General features: G+C 45.4%; 1 protein-coding gene across 1 annotated transcript in view; it reads right to left on the bottom strand.

Annotated features, from left to right (window-relative positions):
* SYT12 (synaptotagmin 12) overlaps window positions 1–25339 on the bottom strand; it is a 756831-nt gene that overhangs the window by 111330 nt on the left and 620162 nt on the right. Inside the window, exon 5 of the mRNA XM_069223023.1 lies at window positions 5831–6046. Coding sequence (XP_069079124.1) covers window positions 5831–6046 — 216 coding nt within the window. The remainder of the gene's footprint in view (window positions 1–5830; window positions 6047–25339) is intronic.

The following is a 25339-nucleotide window of genomic DNA, read 5'->3' as shown; positions in this document are numbered from 1 at the left end:
GCTGTCTCCCTCATTGGTAACATGGCTATTGCATCACTACTCTGTGGTCTTTTCTCCTTGTGTTCTGGGACACTGTCTTTCTTCTTTTCCTTTTTCTTTGCCCACCTGCTTTCCCATTTGTCTAAGCACCTCCACACTTGTGTACTCTGCAGCAATTCTCTAAGGTGCGTTTTCATGCCTGCTGACCTCATGTGTTCAAAGTCTGTGGTCCCGAAATCCAATCTATAGCTCCTGCTCAAGTGTTTTGTCTTGTCTATCTCAACCCCGTTTTTGTCAGCTATTTCTTGCAACCTTCTATGTACCTTGTTCACTTCTCTCGTAATCCTGGGACATAGATACCTCAGCTCTTCTTCCGAGTAGGACTCTAACCTATTCACACCCATAGTCCCTTCCACCAATTCTTCTGCTTCCATGTTCAACCTTACCCTATTCAGATAGTCTTCTCCCTTCCCACTGGCTGGGCTTTGCGTGGAATTCAGACTGTTGAACCATTGTGTTAGCTGTTGCGCATTCAACCCCATCAGTGTAGCATTCACATCGACTGCCATTGATGGTTGCGGCAACTTTTCAGTGTTCGATGATAGCGGTATCATCAGCGGGGGACTCGACCTCACCACTGTTGACTGAGCACATATGGGACTAAACTCCATCAAGGACCCAGATCCAGTTGGCTGAGCCGCTATCGGAGTTGTCTCTGGAGTGTTTTCTATGTACCTCCTTTCCGTCCCATTCTGCACCACTGATCCTTGACCGCTCATACCTGAGTTAGGCTGACTGTACAAAGGTACCGGTGGACCTACAGTAATGGGTAGGGATATCGCATCTGGGTTCTGTCCATTCCCCAGGTTCTGAGGCATGTTCATTCCCACACTATGGGTCATCATTGCCGGCATGCCCGTCTGACTCCCCGTCATCAGAGCATGTGCGGTTCCCCCCTGCATTTGCTTTTGAGGCATCAAAAACTGGGTTGATTCAGCTTGTGCCAATGTTGGGTTGTGACCATTCTGTATTCCCATTACGGTTGGATCTAGAACCATTCCCGTACTGTTGTCACTGCTGTAGTACCTTGGGACCTGCGGCTGATAATTTTCTGCTGTTTTCAATATAGGCACATCTGGATATATTCTCCTAACCTGCGGTATCTGCGGGGTGAACAGTAAACTCGGGTCCTTAGATCCCGATGGCGTTTCTGAATTCGGAGTGTCATTATTCTGTACCGGTGCCGGAGGGGCAGAACTGGTACTTGGACCTTGTCCACTCTCTGCATAAGGTGGTGGACGGTCGTTCAGCAATTGCATGATGAACTCCTCATCATCTGACTCGTCTTCTCTGTCTTTGGAACACCTCCTGTTTGTCTTACAGGTAGCTTTCTTGCCTGTCGCCTCTTCTTCCTTAGCAATTGCGGGAAACAATTTTATCCCCTGCAATACGTCTGACCTCCACACCTTCTGTGAATTATCCCACCTAGCGTCCGCTAGTGTCTTTTCTACCTTTCTTATCCTGGTCTCGAACTTCTTTTGCTGTTGCTGTCTAGCCATTAGTTCCCAAATCGCTAGAGCCTCAAACTGTGCTGGCCTTGGAGGTACCTTCATGTCGTACATCGCGAATCTCAAATTCTCTAGGATCCTTATATTGAATGTCCCATGGATCGGGAACGCTATGCTCCCATGTTTCTCTGTCAGCTTGTGCCATTGCTTTAGCCAAAGGCACGGAGCTACCCCCTTTTCCTCCATTACAATGTAAGCTGGTGTACCTTCGGGTGGCGTCTCCTCTCCTACGCTCGCTTTAATGTAAGACTCCCCCTTCATCGCACTCTTTAATGCTTTAAAAAATTTCATTTTCTCGTCTTTTATTTCACAAAATTTGTAATCAATAGGTGACTTTAATTCCCGGAATACTCTTCGCTTGCCTTTCCCCTTCCAATCGAGCCCCACGGACTGCGTCCAATCCGTGCGCGACCCTTCTCTGCAACCAACCTATCCCAGCGCGGCTCCTAGTGACGTCACACTCACACACTGCGGCTGACAAAGCCTCGCGGCTTGTCCTCCTTCACTCAGCTCCTCTCGTAACAAATTCTAGCATGTATCGCGAGCAACCAAATAATAATAAAACAGATCTGTCGGTTTACTACAGGAAGGGTAACACAATCGCTTCAGGACCTTAGGGATTTTTCACTAGCCTCGGCAGTTATTCCATCTTTCTCGGTCCCCACTTTCGCAAGCAAATCTGACCCGCAGACTCTGCTCTCAACTTGTCAATGATCTATTCTAGTGCACTTAGAATTTGTCAAAGCCCGAAGTCGAAGTTTTCTTTCACTCCCTTAACACACGTACCGACTCGTTGACCACACCCGATCAACCTATTAAACCGACCAGACCACAACATAAAACAAGTGTCTCATACACTTTTCAACATACTCCGGAGTCTATTGACCTCGCAGGGCCCGTCTCAACAACAACAACCACGTGGACCTTTTTCTGCACAAAGCGCCACATACACATGAAGTTCGACGACTTCCCTACCCTCACACTCGGAGTCGCACCTCCGCTCTTCTCTATGAAGTTCGACGACTTCCCTACTCCTACACTCGGAGTCGCACCTCCGCTATTCTCTAAAATCCTCGCAACCTTTTCACACAATCTGCGGCAATAAGCTGTGCAGGCGCAAAAACCCTAACTTCACTCATACCGTCACTAGTACCACCAACGCCGATTCCACACCTCCATTCTCTCCATTCGCAAGCTCCGAGATCCCGGGAATGTCGCGGGGGACTTAGCCCATCATCATTATGTCAATATGTTTTACCCAAGAAAAATCTAATTCAAACTTCTCAAGTGGGGTCCCAAAGGGCGTAACCGTTAATTCAACACCATATACCTCTCGAATGGGGTCCCAAAGGGCGGAACCGTCCTCTTCTACCATCTACTGATAGAGCGTTCCGGCCTAATAATTTACCTGTATTTGGACGCTCTTGGGGTCGATTAATCTTTTGACCAAGTGGGGCTCTCTTCACTCGAGAGTAATCAATTCAATCAAATCAATAATCAATAACGAACATAAGCAATACCTTGATCAACATAACACTTCACAATTAATCCGGAATACATTTCGGCGAACCATGACCTTTCGGTCATGAATAACCACACCAGTTTATTCAAAGTTAATGAATTTATTTCCCTATATTAACAAAGCTAGCACGATATAGATGTGTCTCAACACCAAATGATATATGTAAATGAACATTAATAGCTGTCCATAACGACGGAAAAGATGCAATCTATGCAGCATTTGAATAACAATACCTTCTATGATAGCAACGCAAACCACTAAAACTACAATCTGTAATGAGCTAATTGCATACATTAGTCAGCATAACAAGGTCTCAAATTGCATCGTGCAACAAATGAATCCTCATCTAACCTCAAATTAGCATCTGCATGTGGGGTTTCATGCAAAAACAATTTAGCAACATTAATTTGGAAAACTCCTAACTAGGGCTCTTATCAAAAATCAGCAGTTGGTTACCTAAAAAGAAACACAATGCAATTGTACATTTTCTTTCATATTTACCAAGTTCAATCAGCATTCAAGGAAGTCTTCGTCTCACAGGTACCGGTTTCGATCAGCAAGGGACGGGGCAAAGGGGCAGGGTGGACGGGGCAATTGCCTCACAGCGGCAAGATAAAACTACTACTTCATGCAAAGGGGCAAATCGAAGTTAAAGTCTCTAGGGTGAGAATTACTTAAAGTCTCTTTCTCTCGATTAGAGAAAGCATCAAAGTCTCTTTCAAAATGGCGTCGCAGCAAGATGGGCCATAATAGCTGCAATGGGCAATGTCCAAATGTCCGATGGGTAATGGCTAATAATGGCGGATAATGTCTGGTAAAGTTCGTAATGGGCTCGTATTGGCTGCTTTCTCCTTGTGCACCTGGTTTAAATAGACAACAGTTCAAATCCAGTAGGGTCTTCCATTGGAGGGTTCATAGGTTGGCTTCAAATTGTCCAATCAAAAACAACAATTCACAAGCTTCTACCTAGGCATACATTATCCTTGGAGTCGGGAACGTAAGTTGCAACATATTTTACCAATTAACTCACTTTCAGAGCCTCCATTGTCCGCACCTGCAGATTGACCTTGGAGCAAAGAAGAAGATGCCGGGCTGGCACGAAACCTTAAAGATAAGCATGTGAACCGATCTCACTGGAAAAGTACAGCTTCAAGCAAGAATACACGTTTCATTAGCACGTTGGAAAAATACGAGCATCTAAACCGTGAGACATCGCAACTAGGCCAAAGCCTCCACTAAAGTTATGCTAAGCTAAAACATTTCTAACAAGCAAATCATGGCACACGTTTACGATTATGTCAGATTCGTACAATTTTAATACATCACGTTATATAAAGCACGCTTATAAATGTTGGCAAACTACTCTGAGGGCACATTTGTCCCCGTACAATCTTTACTTGATTATTGCGGCACTACGTTTATGCGCTAATAAATGTAAAACCTTCATTTCTGCGTCATCACAAGTCACCTACAACCTACATGGGCCTGGGATAGACCGCTGGCTCTTTGGTATTAGTCACCCTTGGTGGAACTCTGAATTAAATCAGGACCCAAATGGTATTTTTGGTTTAGATTACTTCATAGGCAGTTCTCAATATTTACCTGATTTTAATTCCAAAACAATGTACCATGCTTTTTTCTTAGTGATTCAGTGCAAGTGTTTTTCTGGAGTGTCTAATTTTGAGCATATAACTAACCCAGGTTTTACTGCAAAACTAGAACAGCTATTTTATAAGAACCGGGTTCAAGGATAAGAGTAATGAAAACTTACACATATGTGCAAGATAGATGCACTCTAGCAGTGAGCAGTAATCTGCACTGCTTCACAGCAGGCGTCTTAAGTCCATAGTATGAATACAATGTTTGTGGTAGTCATATTTACATGCATCCCTCACTCACATTTCCCATTCCCCTTTACCTTTTAATCACTCCTTACTGCTGGTATACCTGTAAGAAGCTTAGAAGCAAACTTCCGCATGGCGCAATGGTTTTTGTCATGCTTACTCAATGTTTTAGCTTTTACTCTACTCTTGATCTGTAACAGTCCCACAACAGCGGCTATGTTCTTAACTACCCGTAGACAGACAATAATGGAGGAAGTCTTAAACTTCTACAAGAGGTCTCCTTCACTGTTTGTAAAGAGTTTTGCATGCTGAATTCATTTGATAACCATCTGGGCAGGACAGTGCTTTTTCTCAGTAGAGTACGAGCCGAGCTCATGTCCTTATTGGAATGTGTGGACATTCCCTCATCAGGCTTCCATGGATGTCACTGCTCTCACTTCCTGCCTTTCACACCAAGCAGAGAAATCCACTTTTGCAGACCAGAAGCAGTATGTTCTGTCGACTTTCCTCGGTCTTCAAAGCATGGACTATACTTGAGCAGCCAAGAGACACCACTATTTTCGGTCCCCCAATTACTAGATACTTCAGCTTGGAATGAGTGCACAGCTGGGCAGAGGATTACACTTGAACTAAACCTCATATTGATCAAAATACTATCAAAGGTCAACACTTCCCTTTGTAATATTAAATATAAGCTAGGAAATACCTGTCAGAGGCAGACAGAGATAACGTGAAAGAGTGATTAAAATCTGTACTGATCAGTCCAAAGAGCGTGTGTATTTTACAAATAAAAGTGCGTCAGAGAGAGAGAGACTGCAGCGTTATTACAAGAAAGGCGGGGCATGCAGAAGCTATAGCCACAGCACTGTCCCAAAGCAGCCAGAGTGCCTGCCAAGCTGTGCCTGGTGTATCCTTACCTTGTTTATATCCTGCAGGTATAACCAAGCATTAAACGGTCGAATCGACAGATCTAAGTCGGAGAGCTTCAGTTCAGCCACCCCAGTGCTGACGTTTCTTTCATCCGAGTCAATGCCAAATATAGAGAATCTCAGGCTGTTTTCTTCTAACGCTGATGGATCCAAGGGAATGGAGAACCTCTCATCGAAGAAAACCGAATACGCATTCCTTTGAATCTGTTGGGAGAGAAAATTATCAAATTAAAACATGTCTTTTAGTATTTCGTGCTTAGTCCAGTGTGTCATGGGCACTTTCCACAGTGGAACCTGAAATGAGCTCTTCGTTTCACAATGCAAAGGAATAGTGACTATTGGAAAGCTACTAAATGGACATTTCACTTCGGCTAAACACAACTTTATTTTCTGGTAACATTCAACAGGTTAGGTCTTGTGTAAGTTGAACACTTCTTGCAGTCATGCCACATCTGTAATGCATTTCTGCTGCCAACAGTCTTACCTACATGTGGAAAGAGTTCGGCACATATATTCCTCTGCTGGCCTCTGCGACCCATGTCCCGGCATGTGGTTCTCCCTTAGGAGTAAGGACTGAAAACAAAAAGTAGACTTCCCATGGACATATAAATACGGTACACCGGGCCAGAATGATCCCTCACAATTGTTGATATTGAAGTTACAGTGCAAATGGCTGCTTTTTCCATGGAGAGCCATCAGTTCAATGAAATCTGTACTTGGATTCCTGATAACACTACGCCCTATGCAACACTAAAGTGCTGGGCATGTGCAAGGATTTACTGTGCTTCTGGCAAAATAGTATTTTGCATACTCAAGTGCTCCACCTCCTCTGACTAAAAGCCATTTTAATGACTTTTTCAATCAGTGAATGTCATCACTTGGTGGCTCCCTAAAGCTACATTGACTCGCCTTACAGTCGTGCTGGTACTGCAGGTGCACATACCACTGATTCCCAACAAATCACAGTAGCAATTAGTAGGAGAAGGCTTTCTCACTGCCATAAATCAACCCATAGCATAGAGTCTTCTAATTCAATAGCATAGAAACCACAATGGTCAGAACATTAATGAACACCCCCAGTTCTGGGTATGTAGTGTTACCATGCACATGGTCTGTCATTAGATAAACCAAATGCAGAGCAATATCCATCTGGCAGGAATGCATATTTTGATGTTAGCAATTGCTGTCCTATTCACCTTAAAAAAACATAATTCATATTTGAAAATATTAAAAAAATGTGTGAATATTAGTTAAACGTAAGCATCAGGTTTATGAGTGGCTGCACATCTATTGACTGCTTTGGGGTGCCTGTGAGTCAGCACTAAACACTCTTTTAGCAATGACTGGTCACCAGGCTTACTTGGTACACATCTGTTACCATTATATAGTATAGTAGTTGAGTAGTTGTACTTGTAGTAAGCACCGCAGGGGGCCAAAATACAATTGCTGCAATTTTCTCAAATCTGTAGCACCCTTATTCTATCATGCGAACTAAGAGAGGATCTTTCCAAGTTGGGCAGCAGGGATGTAGTTATCTTAGCTAATGAACTCATGGAAGTCTTCACTAATGCAAGCAACTGATGAGGCTATTAAATGGCAGTGCCCTTCTCGATCCCCACAGTGTTTCTTTGCTTTCTAAGGGGGTTCTAACTGCATGTAACTCTTAGCACATGTAATGCTGGTAATAATCGCTGTCTGAGGGGGAGGACCAAAATTGGGTGTATGAGCCCGAATATTACACAGATATTATTGAATGACAACTCTTGTCACTCCGTTTCAGGTTAATTTTAAATCGTATTTTCTTTTCCCCGTCAGCGCGATTGTGGCACAACAATAAAAATCCATCTTAACAGCGGATACACAGCAGCCTAGAGTATTCTTTTAATGCGTCCACTTCATCGTTCAGCTCTGGCCTTACAGCACATTCGCATACTTGCTTCACAGTAGCCGCATAATTGATAAGATGTCTAAGCCATATTTTTCGGTACTTCTTTTAACTGGAATGAAGGTAGATGACCTATGCAAGGTCCTTAATCACAAGTATTGGACATTTATTTCAAATACTTTATTCATCTTCCAGAACACATGTTAATATCAAGTGTTGCCAGAAGGTCAAGGCCTGCAGTCAATTACGTACTTCACTGCTGATGATTCACAGAACCATTATGCGGGCTCGCCATCTGCAATGACATGACCTTGTGTCGACCTCCAATCTTTTTGTATTTGTGATAATTTTCTAATCCAGTAGTGAGAACATGTTTTTTATCATACTCAAGCAATACATATTATTCACGCAGACTTCACAACACTGTGGCGGTAATTCTGACCGTGGCGGTCGGTGGTCGCCGCCCGCCAAGCGGTTCCCGCCGAAAGACCGCACCGCGGTCAAAAGACCGCGGCGGCCATTCCGGCTTTCCTGCTGGGCCGGCGGGCGACCGCCAGAAGACCGCCGGCCGGCCCAGCGGGAAAGCCCCTTCAACAATGATGCCTGCTCCGAATGGATCCGGCGGAGTTGAAGGGGTGCGACGGGTGCAGTGGCACCCGTCGCGATTTTCAGTTTCTGCAAAGCAGACATTGAAAATCTTTATGGGGCCCTGTTAGGGGGCCCCTGCACTGCCCATGCCAGTGGCATGGGCAGCGCAGGGGCCCCCAGGGGCCCCACGGCACCCGTTCCCGCCATCCTGGTTCTGGCGGTGGACACCGCCAGAAACAGGCTGGCGGGAAGGGGGTCGGAATCCCCATGGCGGTGCTGCAAGCAGCGCCGCCATGGCGGATTCCCTGGGCCAGGGGAAAACCGGCGGGAAACCACTGGTTCCCTTTTTCTGACCGCAGCTTTACCGCCGCGGTCAGAATAGCCCAGGAAGCACCGCCAGCCTGTTGGCGGTGCTTCCGCCGACCTCCGCCATGGCGGTCATGGACCGCCAGGGTCAGAATGACCCCCTGTATGTCGCCAGCGGTTTCATATTTAAGTAAAGGAAGGCATCTAAATTTCAACTAAATAAATATGTATTCATGTATTTATATCAAGCAGCCTGCATCACCATTTGCTGATCCACAAAATTGAAGACCACCTCCAAATGGTTTTCATGATCTCAAATGTGCATATATAGAAACATGAAAGACCCTTAATTATCCTAGACAAGAATAAGCATGAAAAGAGGGACTAAGGAGGACGTTGCTAGGCCTAGTGGAGTCTGAGTTTTTTGCAAATGACCATTTACCCAGCCTGACTAGCCAAAAGAAAATGTGTTTAAATAAGGGAGGGTCTATCCGTGCACCAGGGACTAAGGGCCTGATTTAATTCTCGGCGGTAAGGATATTCAGTTGCAAAAGCGATGTAGTATCCTAACCACCAAGAATGTGGTCCACCGCCAAGTTTACATGCAATCCGATATTTGGTTTAATCACTGCGAAGACTACTCTGTCTCTTCTGTGATTAAGCCTCTCGAATGCAACTATGGAGTAAGTGCCATAGAAGACAGACCTCTAATTCGGCCCACCTAATTTAGGTGGGTGAAATTAGAGGTCACTTGTCACTGCCCATCCCAATCAGGAAACACCTGGCTGTAAGGGGAAGTGAAAACTGCTAAATGCTCCCTTTGCCACAGCAGAAGATTCTCGTAGTGAGTGGAGCATTTCCTTTTTGGAAATGAAAAAAAAAAAACAGTTTGTTCCAGGGCTCCATTATGTTGGCAGAGACCTAGAACATACTGTTTTCTTTTTTCATTTTCAAAGTTTAAACAGCATTGGCAGGAACTGCCATGATGGTGGTTCCTGCCAGTGCTTTAGAAATGACCGCCAGCTTGGCGCCTTCATCAGCGCAATGGAGTCATTTACTCTGTCTCCTTTACTGAGAAATGGGCTGGCCACAATTTTCTAAATCAGGATGTAAATGTCTCTGCTTCAGGATCATAAGGAGGGCACCCTGACAAAACATCATAAATCAATTTAAAAAACACATAAAAAATCAACATTCATATACTAAAACATAATGACGACATTGGTTGTGATGTAAAGGAAACAAAAGGCAGAGTCAGTACCATGCGGAAAAGAATGGTAGCAATTTCGAACCGGGCGGCTCACTCACATGGTTGGTAAGAAAAAGACAGAGCAAAACCAATCTAATGCACCCCTATTTTTTACGAGTTAAGATCTGTTGAGAGACAAAAATAAGAAAATGGGATCGTGGCTTAGATATAACAGATAAAAGACTGTCCATTTTGCTTGGAGCCGAATGCAAGCAGAGGCTTATTGTGGGAGTATTTACAAGATGACATTTCAGGGCAGACTGCTCCTTTCTCCTATTCCTTTGCAGAGGTATCACAGATTGTTGTGTCGGGTTCTGCATTCAGTGCTAACATCTCATCCATACTGCAGATGTTCACATTACATTTTGGTATTAGCACTGGGTCCATATTTGTTTCTCACAATGGAAGCTACGTCTCTTTCTCCATTTGTTGTAGCTTAACATTAAGTCACTCCAGTTGCGGCTGCTCCCTTTAGAAAGTGGTGGGGCACATAATTACTTTCAACCCCTTAAAATTAAAAACAAACTTACCTCTCTTGAAGACCTTCTGTAGCACACATTCAGCTGCGAACACACCCAAAGTTGCTCCTGCCTCATGTTGCTTGCTGGACAAAAGCATCGAGCCAATTCAATTCTTGCTGTCTTGCTGCTTACAATGCTGAACAGCAGTGCTAGAATTGGCTGAAACAGATACACAGCGCTCCATGGTCCATCTACAGCACTGTGCTTCTGCTTCTCAGCTGCCTTTCAGCTGTTGAGTGCAGAAGCCTGTACTGTGCATGTCAGGCTGGCCACAGTGAAACCACAGGCCAATCTGACATGCGCAGTTCAGTTAACCCAGTCTAAACTGCTGTTGTGATGCTGGGGGAGAGAGCTCCGTTACACCCCGCCACCTAAACAGGTGAGAGTGGAAAGAGTGAGAGGGAAAATATGTACTCTGTGTGTGTGTGTAGTGGGTCGCACTGGGGAGATCAGGGGGACAACGCCCGTGCGCTCCAATTGACGAAACACTCCAGAGTAACTCTCATGCACTTGCTGCCTTCCAGATCCATTTCTGTATCAACAAGGATTCTGCAACGGGTTCACACCAATTTAGCATGTGCCAAGTCCCGATACCAAAATACAGTGGATGCCCATGTTTCTTCCCCATATCACGATTATTCCTGAATAAAGGCATGGCGGAATTATAAAGAACAGAACAAAGAATATATATTTTCAATGACTTTGTGAATTAAGTAGCCACTTTGACTCAAAAGTGTTAATGCAGCCCCCACTAAGTAAATCATCAAAATTTCAGTTACGAAAGCCTCACTTATATGTTGCTTGATTAGATGCCTCAATAAAAAATATACAGTTGCATATTTTTTCTATGCATTTACAAGTCGTGAAATAATGTCTAATATGATGTTATCATATGTCGGGCATGAGACAATTTACTTGTAATATATGCACGTCAGTCTAATGCCACATTTCAGGGTTATTTTTTAGACCACAATTCCGTGGCAATGACTAGATCTCAAACCCAGAATAATCTCAATGAGTCTTGCATGTTACAGAGAATGTTCCAGTAAGAGCTTACTTCAACAATTTACAGACCTGCTATTATAAAACTCATTTTCTGGTATATTGCTAAAACTGGGCACTTCGGGCATAAAATTCGGAACCATTTTTACTTCCAAGTCAATAAAAAAAAACTAATGAGTTTTTTTCTAAAGTTAATCTTCTAGCAGTATTTACAGTTAGTATTTCCTTACAAATACGTTTTTTGCTTCCTGAATACATTTAGAATGTACACCTCTGTATTGTTTAGGTCTAGATTCGCAAACCCATTAGTGTTACTTTCGGACAAAGAAGATAGATAATGTCCAGGAGTGTGTTTTGCCATATTATTGAGCGAATCATAGCACAGCTACATGTTAGTGTAACAAATGCACCTCTAGTGCATGGTCTCCCCTGGACATTTCACCTTTCTCTGGAAACTCATTTTTGCTGGCTTTAGGGCTCTGTGAACTTCACCATGGCTAAAAATCAGTAAAGTGTCTGAGCTTCCCCTCTAAAGCATGAAACACATTGGAACTCCGTATTTGGCCCAGTTAACTTCCCGATAAGTCCATTATAAACTGTCTCTAAAATGTGGCTAGCACCTGGAAAGCCGAAAGCCGTAAGTGGGCTGTGGAGTGTATTTATACTACCTGCAGATATGACAAAAATAAATGTCTGCCAAGAGCGCCTCTGTGGCTGCACTGCAGCTTATCTGCACTGCAGTGAATACACGGCAGAGAAAAGTGCATTTGCCATGTAGGAGAGTCTATTTTTACATATGCATAAATCACTTGTAAACTGCACCTTTTAATCCCACAGGTCAGGGTGCTGATATATGAAAACAGGGCACACTGCATGTTGGGCTTGGTGTGCCCTCACAATGAAATACAAACCAAATGCTATTTCACGTGTAGCCCTTGGAATGCTTTTCTCTAATTGCCTAAGTGGGATTTACATCTTTATTTCTCACCTCTACTAAGGAAAGGGCTAGTAAACTGCTTCAAAGTTAGCTGCTAATCAGTTTTCCAAACCGGACTTAATGGGGAAAGCAGAATTTTGATAACAAAAGCAAAAACATAAATTTATAAAAATGTCCTTAAAGCTGTCTGAGCCAGGTCTGGATTTAAACACTTTCTACCACTCCTCACATTTCCAGCAGTGAAATAAAGGTCCTTGGCTGAGAGAGTTAAGGACCCACCCCAGAGAACAATGACCTGTCTCTCAGCCCAGGAAAGGCCACTGGGTATTAACAGCTGACCACCTAGCAGTGATTAGGTGTCTGGCCATGGATGGGCCTGAATTTATTTTGTTGTGTTCTTTACTTTAAAATTGTTGGAACGACTTGGAAATAGCACTCACTTTTCTGTGGATTGCCTGCTGCTTGAGACATTGCTACCAGAAGTTGTCAGGGATTCTCCCAGAGCTGTGTTTTAACCTAAACAGAATGGGTTTATTGAATTGCTAGAAGTGCCTCCCCCCAAATTAATAACTCTATTTCTGATAAAATATTGACTGCAGAGATATTGTGCTACAAGAATGTCATAGCGAAAATATTGACTATGAAAATATTGTGGAGTTAAGTAGTTAAGTGTGTATTGGTAAGTATACATTTAGAATTGTTAACGCCTATTAATCGCTCACCATTTCCACATTCCCATGCAGAGGATTAGGATCAGCAAACTTCATTGACCAACGCATTTCTATGACTGAGTGGGAATCAAATCAAATCAAATCATTAACATTTATAAAGCGCGCTACTCACCCGTGCGGGTCTCAAGGCGCTAGGGGGAAGGGGGAGTTACTGCTGCTCGAAAAGCCAGGTCTTGAGGAGTCTCCGGAATGCGGAGTGGTCCTGGGTGGTCCTGAGGCTGGTGGGGAGGGTGTTCCAGGTCTTGGCTGCCAGGAAGGAGAAGGACCTCCCACCCGCCGTGGAGCGGCGGATGCGAGGGACGGCAGCGAGCGCGAGGCCAGAGGAACGGAGGAGACGGGTGGGGGCGTAGAAGCTGAGGCGACGGTTGAGGTATTCCGGTCCCTTGTTGTGGAGGGCTTTGTGTGCATGGGTGAAAAGTCGGAAGGTGATCCTTTTGCTGACTGGGAGCCAAAGCAGGTGTCTCAGGTGTGCGGAGATGTGGCTGTTGCGGGGTACGTCGAGGATGAGGCGGGCCGAGGCGTTTTGAATACGTTGCAGGCGTTTTTGGAGTTTAGCGGTGGTCCCAGCATAGAGGGTGTTGCTGTAGTCCAGGCGGCTCGTGACGAGGGCGTGGGTCACTGTTTTTCTAGTGTCAGCGGGGATCCAGCGGAAGATCTTGCAGAGCATACGGAGGGTGAGGAAGCAGGCGGAGGACACGGCGTTGACTTGCTTGGTCATGGTGAGAAGAGGGTCCAAGATGAAGCCGAGGTTGCGGGCGTGGTCTGAGGGGGTCGGTGCGGTACCAAGGGCCGCGGGCCACCAGGAGTCGTCCCAAGCGGACGGGGTGTTGCTGAGGATGAGGACTTCCGTTTTGTCAGAGTTCAGCTTTAGGCGGCTGAGCCTCATCCAATCTGCGACGTCCTTCATGCCCTCTTGTAGGTTGGTCTTGGCGCTGGCGGGGTCCTTGGTGAGGGAGAGTATAAGTTGGGTGTTGTCGGCGTAGGAGGTGATGATGATGTCGTGCTTGCGTACAATGTCGGCGAGGGGGCTCATGTAGACATTGAAGAGTGTCGGGCTGAGCGATGATCCTTGAGGTACGCCGCAGATGATCTCGGTGGGGTCTGAGCGAAACGGTGGGAGGTAAACTCTTTGAGAGCGGTTTGAGAGGAAGGAGGCGATCCAGTCCAGGGCCTGGCCTTGGATCCCTGTGGAGCGGAGGCGGGTTATTAGGGTGCGGTGACAGACGGTGTCGAAGGCCGCCGAGAAGTCGAGGAGGATGAGGGTGACTGTTTCACCGTTGTCCATCAGGGTTCTGATGTCGTCTGTGACTGAGATGAGGGTGGTTTCAGTGCTGTGGTTGGTTCGGAATCCAGTTTGTGAAGGGTCGAGCAGGTTGTTGTCTTCCAGGAAGGTGGTAAGCTGTTTGTTGACGGTCTTCTCTATTACCTTGGCAGGGAAGGGGAGGAGCGAGATGGGGCGGAAGTTTTTCAGGTCGCTAGGATCAGCCGTAGGTTTCTTTAGTAGGGCGTTGACTTTGGCGTGTTTCCAGCTTTTGGGGAAGGTAGCAGAAGAAAAAGAAGAGTTGATGACGGCCTGGAGGTGCGGGGCGATGATGTCGTCGGCTTTATTGAAGATGAAGTGAGGGCAGGGGTCCGATGGGGCGCCAGAGTGGATAGAGTTCATGGTGGTTTTGGTTTCTTCAGTGTTGATGTGGGTCCAGGCGTTGAGGGTGATGGCCGGGGGTGTGGGTTCGGTGATGCTTGGTTGGGTCTGGTGTCCGAAGCTGTCGTGGAGGTCGCTGATCTTGCGATGGAAGAAGGTGGCAAGGGAGTTGCACAAGTCTTGTGAGGGCGTGACGGCGTTGGCGTTGGAGAATTCTTTGATGATGCTGAAAAGTTCTCTGCTGTTGTGGCTGTTTTTGTCCAATCTGTCGGTGAAAAAGTTCCTTTTGGCTGTGCGGATCAGGTGGTGGTGTTCGCGGGTTGCGTTTTTGAGGGCGGTCATGTTGTCGGCGGTGTGGTCCTTGTGCCAGGCCTTCTCGAGGGCGCGACAAGTTTTCTTCGATTCTTTAAGGGTGTCAGAGAACCAGAGAGGTTTTTTGGTGATGGCCTGTTGATGCGTGCGTCTGAGGGGAGTAAGGTTGTCTGCGCAGTTGGAGATCCAGTTCGAGAGGCTGAGGGCTGCGTCGTTGGGGTCGGTGGTGAGGGTAGGTTGGTTGATGGCGAGTGCGGAGAGGAGTTGCTCTTCGGGGATTTTGTTCCACTGTCGACGAGGGATGGGTTGAGTGCGGAGGTGGTGGGTCTCGCGTCAGAATGTGAAATGGACACAGCTGTGGTCGGTCCAGTGTAGAGCGGAGGCGTGGCTGAAGGAGACGTGTTTGCTGGCGGAGAAGATAGGGTCAAGCGTGTGTCTGGCGATGTGGGTGGCGGTGTTCACCAGTTGCTTGAGGCCCGAGGTTGGCGAGGTTGTCGAGCAGGGCGGTGGTGTTGGGGTCATTGTTTTGTTCCAGATGGAAGTTGAGGTCGCCTAGGAGGATGTAGTCCGGCGAGGCGAGGGCGTACGGGGAGACGAAGTCGGCGATGGTGTCGCTGAAAGGGGCGCGCGGTCCGGGGGGACGGTAGACGAGGGATCCTCTGAGGGTGGTCCTGGGGTTGGTGCGAATCTGGAAATGCAGATGTTCAGCGGCGAGAGGGGTGTCTTCGGTGGAGGTGGTGACGCTGATGGAGTCTTTGAAGACGATGGCGATACCTCCTCCTAGTTGGTTTTCTGGAAATCTTGTAGCCTTTGGGGATGGCAGTGGCGATGTCTGGGGCCGAAGAGGCGTTCATCCAGGTCTCCGTGACGAAGGCGACGTCCGGTGTTGTGGAGTCCAGGAGGTCCCAGAGTTCCACGGCGTGCTTGTGGACAGATCGAGCGTTGACCAGGATGCACTTGAGGTGGTTGATGGCGCGTGGGCTGGTGGTCGTGGTAGTTGCGTGGTGGAAGATGCGTTTGCAGGAGTTGCAGGCGAAGGGTCCATGTGTGCGTTTGGGGTGAGCTTGGAAGCAGGTTTTGGAGCGCCCTGGGTTGAGGGCGTGGAGGGTGGTGGGGTCGTAGAGGAGCAGCGGGGTTTGGGAGAGATGGGGACCAGGGGTCGTGGTGCTGGGCGCAGGCCAGGCGCAGACGGGCGCAGACGGGCTTGCCTCTGGCGCGCCTCCGGCGCCCCGGTGGCGCGGTCGCACAGCGGCCGCCATAAGAGGGAGGAGGGGTCAGCTGGGGGCGAATGGGAGCTGGGGGGCGGGGGCGTGCAGGAGGTCGCGGCGGGAAAGCGGAAGAGAGGGGGGGACAGGTAGAGTGAGAAGAGCTGGGGGAGGGGGATTTAAGGGTGGAGGGGGGTGAGTGTTAGGAAGTTTAGGAGATTAGGGAGAGAGATAGGAGTAGGGTTGGGAAGATAGGGGAGGGGGGTTGTAGAGGTGGGTGAGGGTGAGAGGTAGAGTGAGAGGATAGGAAGATAGGGGTGGTGACAGAGGGGGTGGCGGGGGGAGAGGTAGAGAAATAGGTAGATAGGAGGAGGTGGTGAGTGAGGGAGATAGATAGTGAGATAGAGAGATAGGTAGATTGGTAGGTAGGAGGAGTGAGGGAGGCAGATAGCGAATGGGGTAGATAGGGGTGATAGAGAGGGGGAGGCGAGTGAGGGAGAGAGATGAGACAGGAGCAGGAGGGCAGGCGCAGGAGGAGCAGAAGACGGAGGACGAAGAAACAGAAGAACAGGAGACAGAAGAACAGAAGAACAGAGGACGAAGAGGCAGAAGACAGAAGATCACAGAAGAAGATACAGAAGACGAAGAACAGAAGGCAGAAGACCACAGAAGAAGATGAAGAAGAAGAGAGGCGACAGGAGAGGCTGAGAAGCACACAGATGAAGAGAGAAGACGGGGAAAAGAAGAGTACTGAAGAAGATTACAGAAGAGGAGCGAGGAGGAAGAACAGAGAGGAAGAAAAGAAGCAGGAGCAGGAGAGAGGGTGAGTAGCACGGGGCAGGGCGAGGGGCTGGGAGGTGGGGGGTACTTACTGCGAGGTAGCTGGGCGGTCTCAGGAACCTGAAGGAGCTGGAGGAGCTGCAGCGGCAGGGGGAGCGACCTACCCTTTCACGATTTCAGAGCAAGGAGTGCTGCCAGGCTGTCACTTACGGTCTCTGACACACTGTTCATCTCTCTATGAACGTGGCCCATCTTCCTACATCATTGAGGCACCAACGTTTGAGTGCTCACAGCTCATACTTTAGCAACTGTGGCTACTCTGGACACTTCACACACAGTAGTGTTGGGATTCAACAAGACTCTGCTGCTTTGGGGCTGCCCTGTTGTCTTAAGATAAAGTAAAACAGAAGGTAACTCAATTTTATATTTATTTACTTAGGCTTGTTTTAGACTTTTTAGTCATAAAAATATCGTACATAGAAATATTGGTTAAACCAAAAAGCCATCATAATGTCATGCATTTATGTTAAGGCTCTGTCACCAGGACAATGTACAGTGTTGAGCAAGAGGATAACGGTTACATACATTCAATTTCCAAAAGAAGTCAGCTAGGCGATGCTGAGACACCATTGTCATCTCTAGTAGTCTCTATAGTTTACTGGAGAGTAGTAACATGTTTGAAATGACTGCCTTTTGAATGTTATTCACACAGATTTTTGCTTTCTTGTGCTGAAACCAATTTTGTGGGCCAGACAACACTGCACACTATACCCCTTTCTGACCAGTGACAAAGTGGTTGTGCTCTCCCTTTCAAACTTTTTCAAAATTGGTATACACATGATTGGCACATTAAATTTACTTGCAAGTCCTTAGTATATAGAAAGAAATGTAGACAGGGCCTGTAAAGTAAATACTACCTGTGGATTGCAGCACAGATTGTGCCACCCACTAATGTAGCACTGTAAAAACCTGTCTCCAAGCTTGCCACTGAAGCCGGGGTTTGCAGTTTTAAATTGCCATTTCATCTTTTCAAAATAACCCTTTTGACTGGCTTTTAATAGCCGGTAGACCCCGTTACGGCGGGTTATAAGGCTATTAGAACATTCTGCCTCTCAGGGCAGAATGTTCTATTAAATAAAACAAATTCTTGCTGTGAACAAAGAGAACATTGGAATGTTGGCGCTGCGGGCTTTTACCGGCCAGTAAAAGCCCGGAGCACTCTATGTTTTCAATGGAGCTGCCAACGTTCCAATGTTCTAATACTTATTAGTCACATCTATGGTATGGCTGAAATGCCGAGAGGCTAACACTAGTTTACACTATTACACTGAAGAAGGGCTAAATTCAGTTTGAGAATAGCTAGAAAAATAATTCAAAGACTTCTTTTAATAGAAATCTTAAAACCAATTTAATAGCGAGGTCAGAATTTACATTCCTATTTTAGAAAATACACTTTTAGAAAATTGTTTTATTGTAGCCTAAAATCAAAAGGCCTTCTGCCAGTGTCCATCTGTCACCTCACTATTAACGGGTATTCTGTGGTGAGATGTGTATTGCTCATAGACAGTGAACAAAGCCCCTGGCTGTGTGGATGATGTTTCCTTCCTTGACAGGATGGCTGGGGGGACAGTTTACAGCCTCTTCCCAAGCTGCAAATGATGCCTTCCCTGCCACTGGCAAATGAAGCTCACACCTATGCCTGGCTTGTTTTTGTCTTTCTAGTCAGGCTGACTCCAAACCCAGTGGAACGAGAAGGTACCCAGAACTGGTTCAGAGGGTTGACAAATGATTCCCCTCACCCACAGGCTGACACTGGGTATAACGATAACATCCCAGAATTCTCCTCAGCACTCCTCAACGTAAGAATCAGAAGGACTGCTTTGCTGTCTGAAGAACTTGGAGGAAAACTGGACCTTCTTGCCTTGAACTAGGACCCCGAGAAGAGTCTCCAAGGGTCAGTTTGCTGATCTCCTATTTGAGCTACAGGGCTACAAGAAGTTTCCAGGGGCCTTTTCCTGCTTTCCAGTGGACCAGTCACAATAGGACCTGGCCTTATCCTCTCTGCTGGACTTTGTAGGAATGAGTCCTGCCCCACAAGTACTGTCCCCAATGACCTGAACCCTTTGCTGGTCAGAGTGCATTCCTCCCTTCCTAACTGAAGGCTTTACTGGGCCCTAAATGGGGGCAACCTTCAGTGACAGTTTCCCTGGGTCTGATGCCGAGCAGCCTCTGCTAAACCAGAGAACTCATGTAGCAGCTGCTGGTCGATGTCATGCCCTACCTTGGATCCTGGTGCCTGGTCCTGCTAAAGACTTTCTAGCATTATATTATTTTCTAAGTCAAAAGTAACCTTCTGATCAGGGTGAACCTGATCTGAGTATCTGACTGGTGATCCATCGCAATCAGCCTTTACTTTTAACTTTAACCCAGTCTCGCATGACTAGATGACTGCGGTTGTGCCTTTTGGTGCTATTTTAGCTCAGACTTTAAAGATTCATATCTCTGCTTCTACTTTTGGCATTTTGATGTTGTTCTATTTATTAAATATTCTCTACTTTTCTAAATTGATTTGGTTCTTTTTGTGTGTGCTGTGTTTTCACTTTATTATTGTTTTAGTACTGCATTAATACTTTACACATTGCCTCTAAAGTTAAGCCTGAGTGCTCTGTGCCACAGCTACCTATGGGGGTTGAGCACAGGTGTATTTAGTGACTTTTGTGATTCACCCTGACAAGGTTTGTGATTATTACTCGAAGTGGTGTGGTGAAGCAAATTAGGGCCCTCATACAGTCTCCATTTTAGATTGGCAAATTTTTTATATGGCTTTCATCTGCTTTTATTATTGAACTACTTTTAACATTTAAATTTATTTAACCCTTGTATTTTAGGTTAGATTTTATGCTTTTATTTTAGTTTGAGCTGAATCTCCCACGGCCAATTGGAGGGTATGGTGAAGCATGATAGGGCCCGAGCAGAGTCTCCATTTTAGATTGCACATTTTTAGCTTGATATCTTTTTCTGATGGTCACTTTTACATGGTTTTACACTTATGCAATAATGTACTGAGAAGTCGCTGTACATGCAGCCTACTCCTTGTAAGAGTTGCTGCCATGCATTCTGTACACTCCGTCCAAGACTAGGAACACAGAATGCAATGCTCTTGTGTTGTGATTGCCCCATATTACAGACAAATCATCGCATCAGCTCTGCACCTCTGACACAGTACGATATGAACAGTGCATTCATTAAATAAATTGCCTCTGTACTACATTCGGCACAGGAGCACTTTGGTTGCAAACATCTAGAAACGCAGTGCACTGTGACTGGAATGCAGCGCTATTGACTCTGGCCTCCATCCTGCAAAGGACGATAGACTGCAATACATCAGACCAGCTTCCTGACTTCCCAGTACATCTTACCCAAGCATGGGGGTTAGGCTCTCCCACATGATCTGGCAGAGGGTACCCACACTAAGCTCTCAACAGTGTAGGAAATAACAGGTAGGAGTGTAACAATGTAGTGCCATTATCATGGTTGAAATGTTTATCTTTCTAACCTTTCTTATAACGCTGGTTGCCATGCTGCGTACTCACAGCTCATGGTTTCTATACAAGAATATGATTGCTTCAATAAATGTTTGAAAAGACACAAGAAAGATTTGTATATCTTTCTTGTGTCTTATCTTGTGTCTTATCTTTAGCATGCGAAGTGACAACAAAAGGTTAGATCTGTTTCCACTATTTACTTGGGAATCGGAGTAGCCATGTTTGAGGTTGTCCATACCATCTGGTATCCTGGTAAGTTTATGGGTTCAGTTGGGGCGCTGTGAGCTAGCTAGGAATTTTGTCAACATTTTCTGATGGTATAGATGGACCTAAAGTTTATGTTGACATGATACACAGTCCTACTTAATTTGCTGGAACCATATAACATGGCCCCATCAATGTTCTAGGTCAGATACTTATTTAATGGGTCTCATGAGTAGTTCTAACATGTACCCAATGTCCCTTCTCAGGATTATATAGTGACATCCATGGTGAAAGGGATTTACCCTCCTCAGCTTAACCCCTTCTGTGCCACGGATGTAATGGTTACATCCAGCGGCACAGTGCTCCTGTTCTGAGGATGTAACCATTACGTCCTGACACTGGAGCATGGGGGGAGCGCTAAAGCTCCCCCTTGGCCTTCCCTCACCTTCCCCAGGGCAGGATAGAAGGGGAGTCGCTTCCCCTTCCACTCCTGGCCCCCAACCCCATGCCCCCACCCCGTGATGTCTGATGATGTTGGCGCACAATCGCGCACTGACCTCATCAAAGGTCACCCCATCGGAAGAGAAATGCAAAGCATTTCTCTTCCAATTGGGCAGTGGGGCAGGCACAGGGCATGAAAGGAATGGAAGGGCCTTTCTTTTTCTTTCATGTCTGTCTGAGCATTTCTGCAGCCCGATCGTGAAGCAATCAGGCTGCAGAAATACCCACTAGACACAAAGGAGTTTATTTTTTTATATATATAAACAATGAAGGGAAGCGACCCTGGGGGGCAATTATTTATTATGCCTTTTCTGCACCCCCTGGTGGCAAATTGGGCCTATTTCAATTAGGCCGATCTGCCTCCGGGGGGAGGGGGCAAAGCCAATGGGCTCTAGGGATATTGTATTTTTTTATTTTTTTAGAGGTGTGGAAAGACCCCTTAGACAAGGGTCGCTTCCATGGGGGGAAAATTCTTTTTAGGCCATTTCTTATTTTTGGACTTTGGGACTCTGCCAGGTAGAGAAATCTACAATACCTAGGCACATCTGAAAACTAAACATCTGGGTGAGTCCAGGATGGTGTGCTTCACATGTACCCCACGCCATTTTCTTACCCTGCAAACCTTCAACTTTGCTTGAAATGACACATTTTCCCCACATTTTTGCGATGGAACCTTCTGGAATCAGCAGGAATCCACAAATTTCCTACCACTCAGCATTGTCAGATCTATACCGATAAAAAGTATGCCCCACTTGTCAGCCTAAAAATGTGGTTTACTGATTCAAGACTGCCTGTTCCTGGAAGCTGGGAAGATGGTGATTTTAGCATTGAAACCCCTTTGTTGATGCAATTTTGTAGGGAAAAAAATCACAAGCTTTCGTCTGCATCCTTTTTTCCCCATTTTTTGAGTAAATTAAATTTTAGCTGTATTTTGGGTAATTTCTTGATCTGCTCCTTGGGAACCCACAAACTCTGGATACCTCTAGAATCCCTAGGATGTTGGGAAAAAAGGACGCAAATTTGGCGTGCGTAGCTTATGTGGACAAAAAGTTATGAAGGCCTAAGCGCGGACCACCCCAAATAGACAAATAAAGGCGTGGCACAGGAGTGGGGAAAGGCCTGGCAGCGACGGCGTTAATAATAAACCCCTATTTTTGTTTGTAGGTTGTTCAAGTTTAAACCTTTGAAAGAGTCACCCCACCATAGTATTTCCTCTCTGAATCCTGTGCAGTAAAATGGTGAATACAATTAACATTGTAGTTAATTGTAGGCATGCTAATACAGTACGTTTATGGGCAGAGGGACTCACTCTTACGGGTAAAGATGTTACCTTCATGGCAGATGCTCATGAAACATATAAATGCAAAGTTTTTTATTGTTGGGTCAAATTTCCTGCAGCAGATGCCACAACACAAACATTTCAAACATACACAAAGGCTGCAGTACCTAATTATAACTAGTTCCAAGGTGCCCTCCTTCATCCACTTCAAAATGAAAGACTAGATCCCCTCAGCAGTGGTAGAAAACCTGGCCCGTTCCAGATGGCTACATATCTAAACCAAACACAGCACCATTAAATGGTGGTGAACTCCGTACCCTGTACACAAGTCTGGCTAGACTATATAGATGTTTGGCGCATTTTGTTATGCATACAATAACAACTGCCCCAGCAAGGGCTGTTCACGCTGTGCAGTCACAGTTAGCTGTACTTGTGATTAAACAAAAACCCCAGTTTAAAATTAAGAAGGTGGCAGTTGTTTCAGTTAAACATTCTACACATATTGAAAACGCTCCTGCAGAACAAGACAGTGCAGCAGAGGTCATAATAAATCACCAGAATATACAAGAGTTATTCAGTTTCAAGAGCAACTAGTGAATTTTGTTCAAGTTGAAATATCGGATTAGCGGGTGAGCCCTCCTGACAGACTTTATAGTTTAGATATTAAAATTGAGGGTGATATACTGTGTACTATTATAATAATTTTCTGGGAAAATCTAACATCCACCTATCATATTCTCTTGGCTGAGGCAGATTGACAGCCTGAATTTGTTCATAAGGAGAAGATGTAATTGTCTCACAACTAGAGTACCAAGGCTAAATAATGCCAATGAATAATCCTCTTTTTCCTGTAATGAAACACATCATTCCTATCACGCAGTCTTAGACTATAGTCATTTAAACAGTCATACCCACACCTTTGCATTGCAAAATTCACACAGTACAGCATTAATGAACAATGTAGTTCAAAAAATGTAAAAAAATACGGTTGGCCATTTCCATTGGATTGTTCTGTCAGAACATAGCACCTGAAAGCAAAGATGTAAGAGCATTCAGCATCCAGAGACCTCACAGAAAATTCTGTCAACTCCCACAAGAGTATAAAATCAGTGTAGGATTATTCGCTGCCTGAGCAATGTCCATTGTAGAAGAAACGGACTCAGAAGCATTTATCTACATTGATGGCACATACCTCACTGATGATGACTTGAACACCCACCTGGGCAGAGTAGATCGCAAAGTTTCGGGATTTGCTGAGTAAGGCTACAAATAAAAATTTTCAGAGATTTCTTTTCTCACTGCCCTATTTTTGGGATACAGGCTGTCTTATGAAGTCAAGAGTGTTGCACCAAATTTCCTGGAGAAATGTGCTCTTTTATGATCATCAAACACCACCAAAAAGCTACAAACCACTTTAAGCTTTCTGAACTTTGGTAGAACATACATATTAGATTATTCACAACAGGTTAAACTGTTAAATGATTCAATTTGTTCTCATTTCTCCAGTACACACTGGACATCACAACACAAACACATTCTCAAAACACTACAAACTGACATGCTTGCACGAAGACACTAACATACCTGTGCCAACACAACTAATTTAGTGATCTGCACTAAAGTCTTCTGGCTATACATGTGTTACCTTCAATGCGGGTGATACAGTACCTATAGCTTATAAATCACGTTTATAGTCCAATGCTGAAATGCATGATGCACCCACTGAAAAAAATCATAAGTGCAGTACAGACAGCTGTTATGAAGGAAAGACCATTGGCTCAGGGGAATAACATAATTGTTGTAACCCCCATACCAGGCTGTCACTAAGGCCCGCATTCCTAACGAGAACGCCTTACATCCAAGATGGATACAGTGGCCTACCTCTTTAACAGCTTTTGATGTTGATTATGTTTTTGACCTCACTTTGCAGACTTAGGAATTTCTTCAGTATGAATAGGAATACCCTTCAATATGAATAAGAATATCCTGTGCCTCTATACTGATGGTTCAGCTAAGCCTGCACTTGGATCAAAACAACGATTCACAGTAGCATGTGCTGCATGTGCTTTCACAGTGGCATGTGAAAGATGGAGTATTTCATGCACAGAAAAAAAACAAATGTGCAATCCTTAGGAGATTGCACCGTCCAACTGGCTGAACTGAAAGCTTGGTTGCTGGCACTGGAGTATATGGATCCTGAATTCCCCACACTCATAGTGTGTGATTGATATTACTGTGTCCAGTCTTATAATGAATATCTGCATTATTGGCACATGAATGGATTCAGAAACTCTAAAGGAAATGCTATCAAGCATAAATTCCTTTAAGAAAAGTGGTGCATCTTAAGGATTTCTTGCCACTGGCTCATGTTATCCACACATTAAGCCATCAACATGTTGGAATACATGTTGCAGGGAATTCACTGGCAGACAAAGCTGCCAAATCAGCGGTCCAGACTGGTGTGGTTGTTGTGATTGCTTGTTCTCCCACAAGGGTGGATGACAACATCATGGCTGCTATAACTGCTTCGCACAGTGGCAGCCACTACCTAAGGAATATCCAGGAAAATGTTTCTATCTGTTGAGTCCACAAAAACATTGCTTTTGCTTGCATTCCCAAGGTGGGTGATAAAGTGATACTCAACCAGGACCACAGGATAGAATTAATTATTGCTGCACATGAGAGGTTGGGTCTGCCCATGTTAGTGTGGTGGCTACAGTTTGCTTACTACAGAAACCCTATTGGTGGCATGAAAACAATATTTTTCCGTTGTGACATTTGTCAGCAAATTAAAAGTTCCACCACAACCC

This window comes from Pleurodeles waltl, chromosome 3_1 (genome assembly GCF_031143425.1).
Source record: "Pleurodeles waltl isolate 20211129_DDA chromosome 3_1, aPleWal1.hap1.20221129, whole genome shotgun sequence".
NCBI lineage: Eukaryota > Metazoa > Chordata > Amphibia > Caudata > Salamandridae > Pleurodeles > Pleurodeles waltl.
Note: the sequence above shows the minus strand (reverse complement) of the source record. Positions and strands in the feature narration are given on the sequence as shown.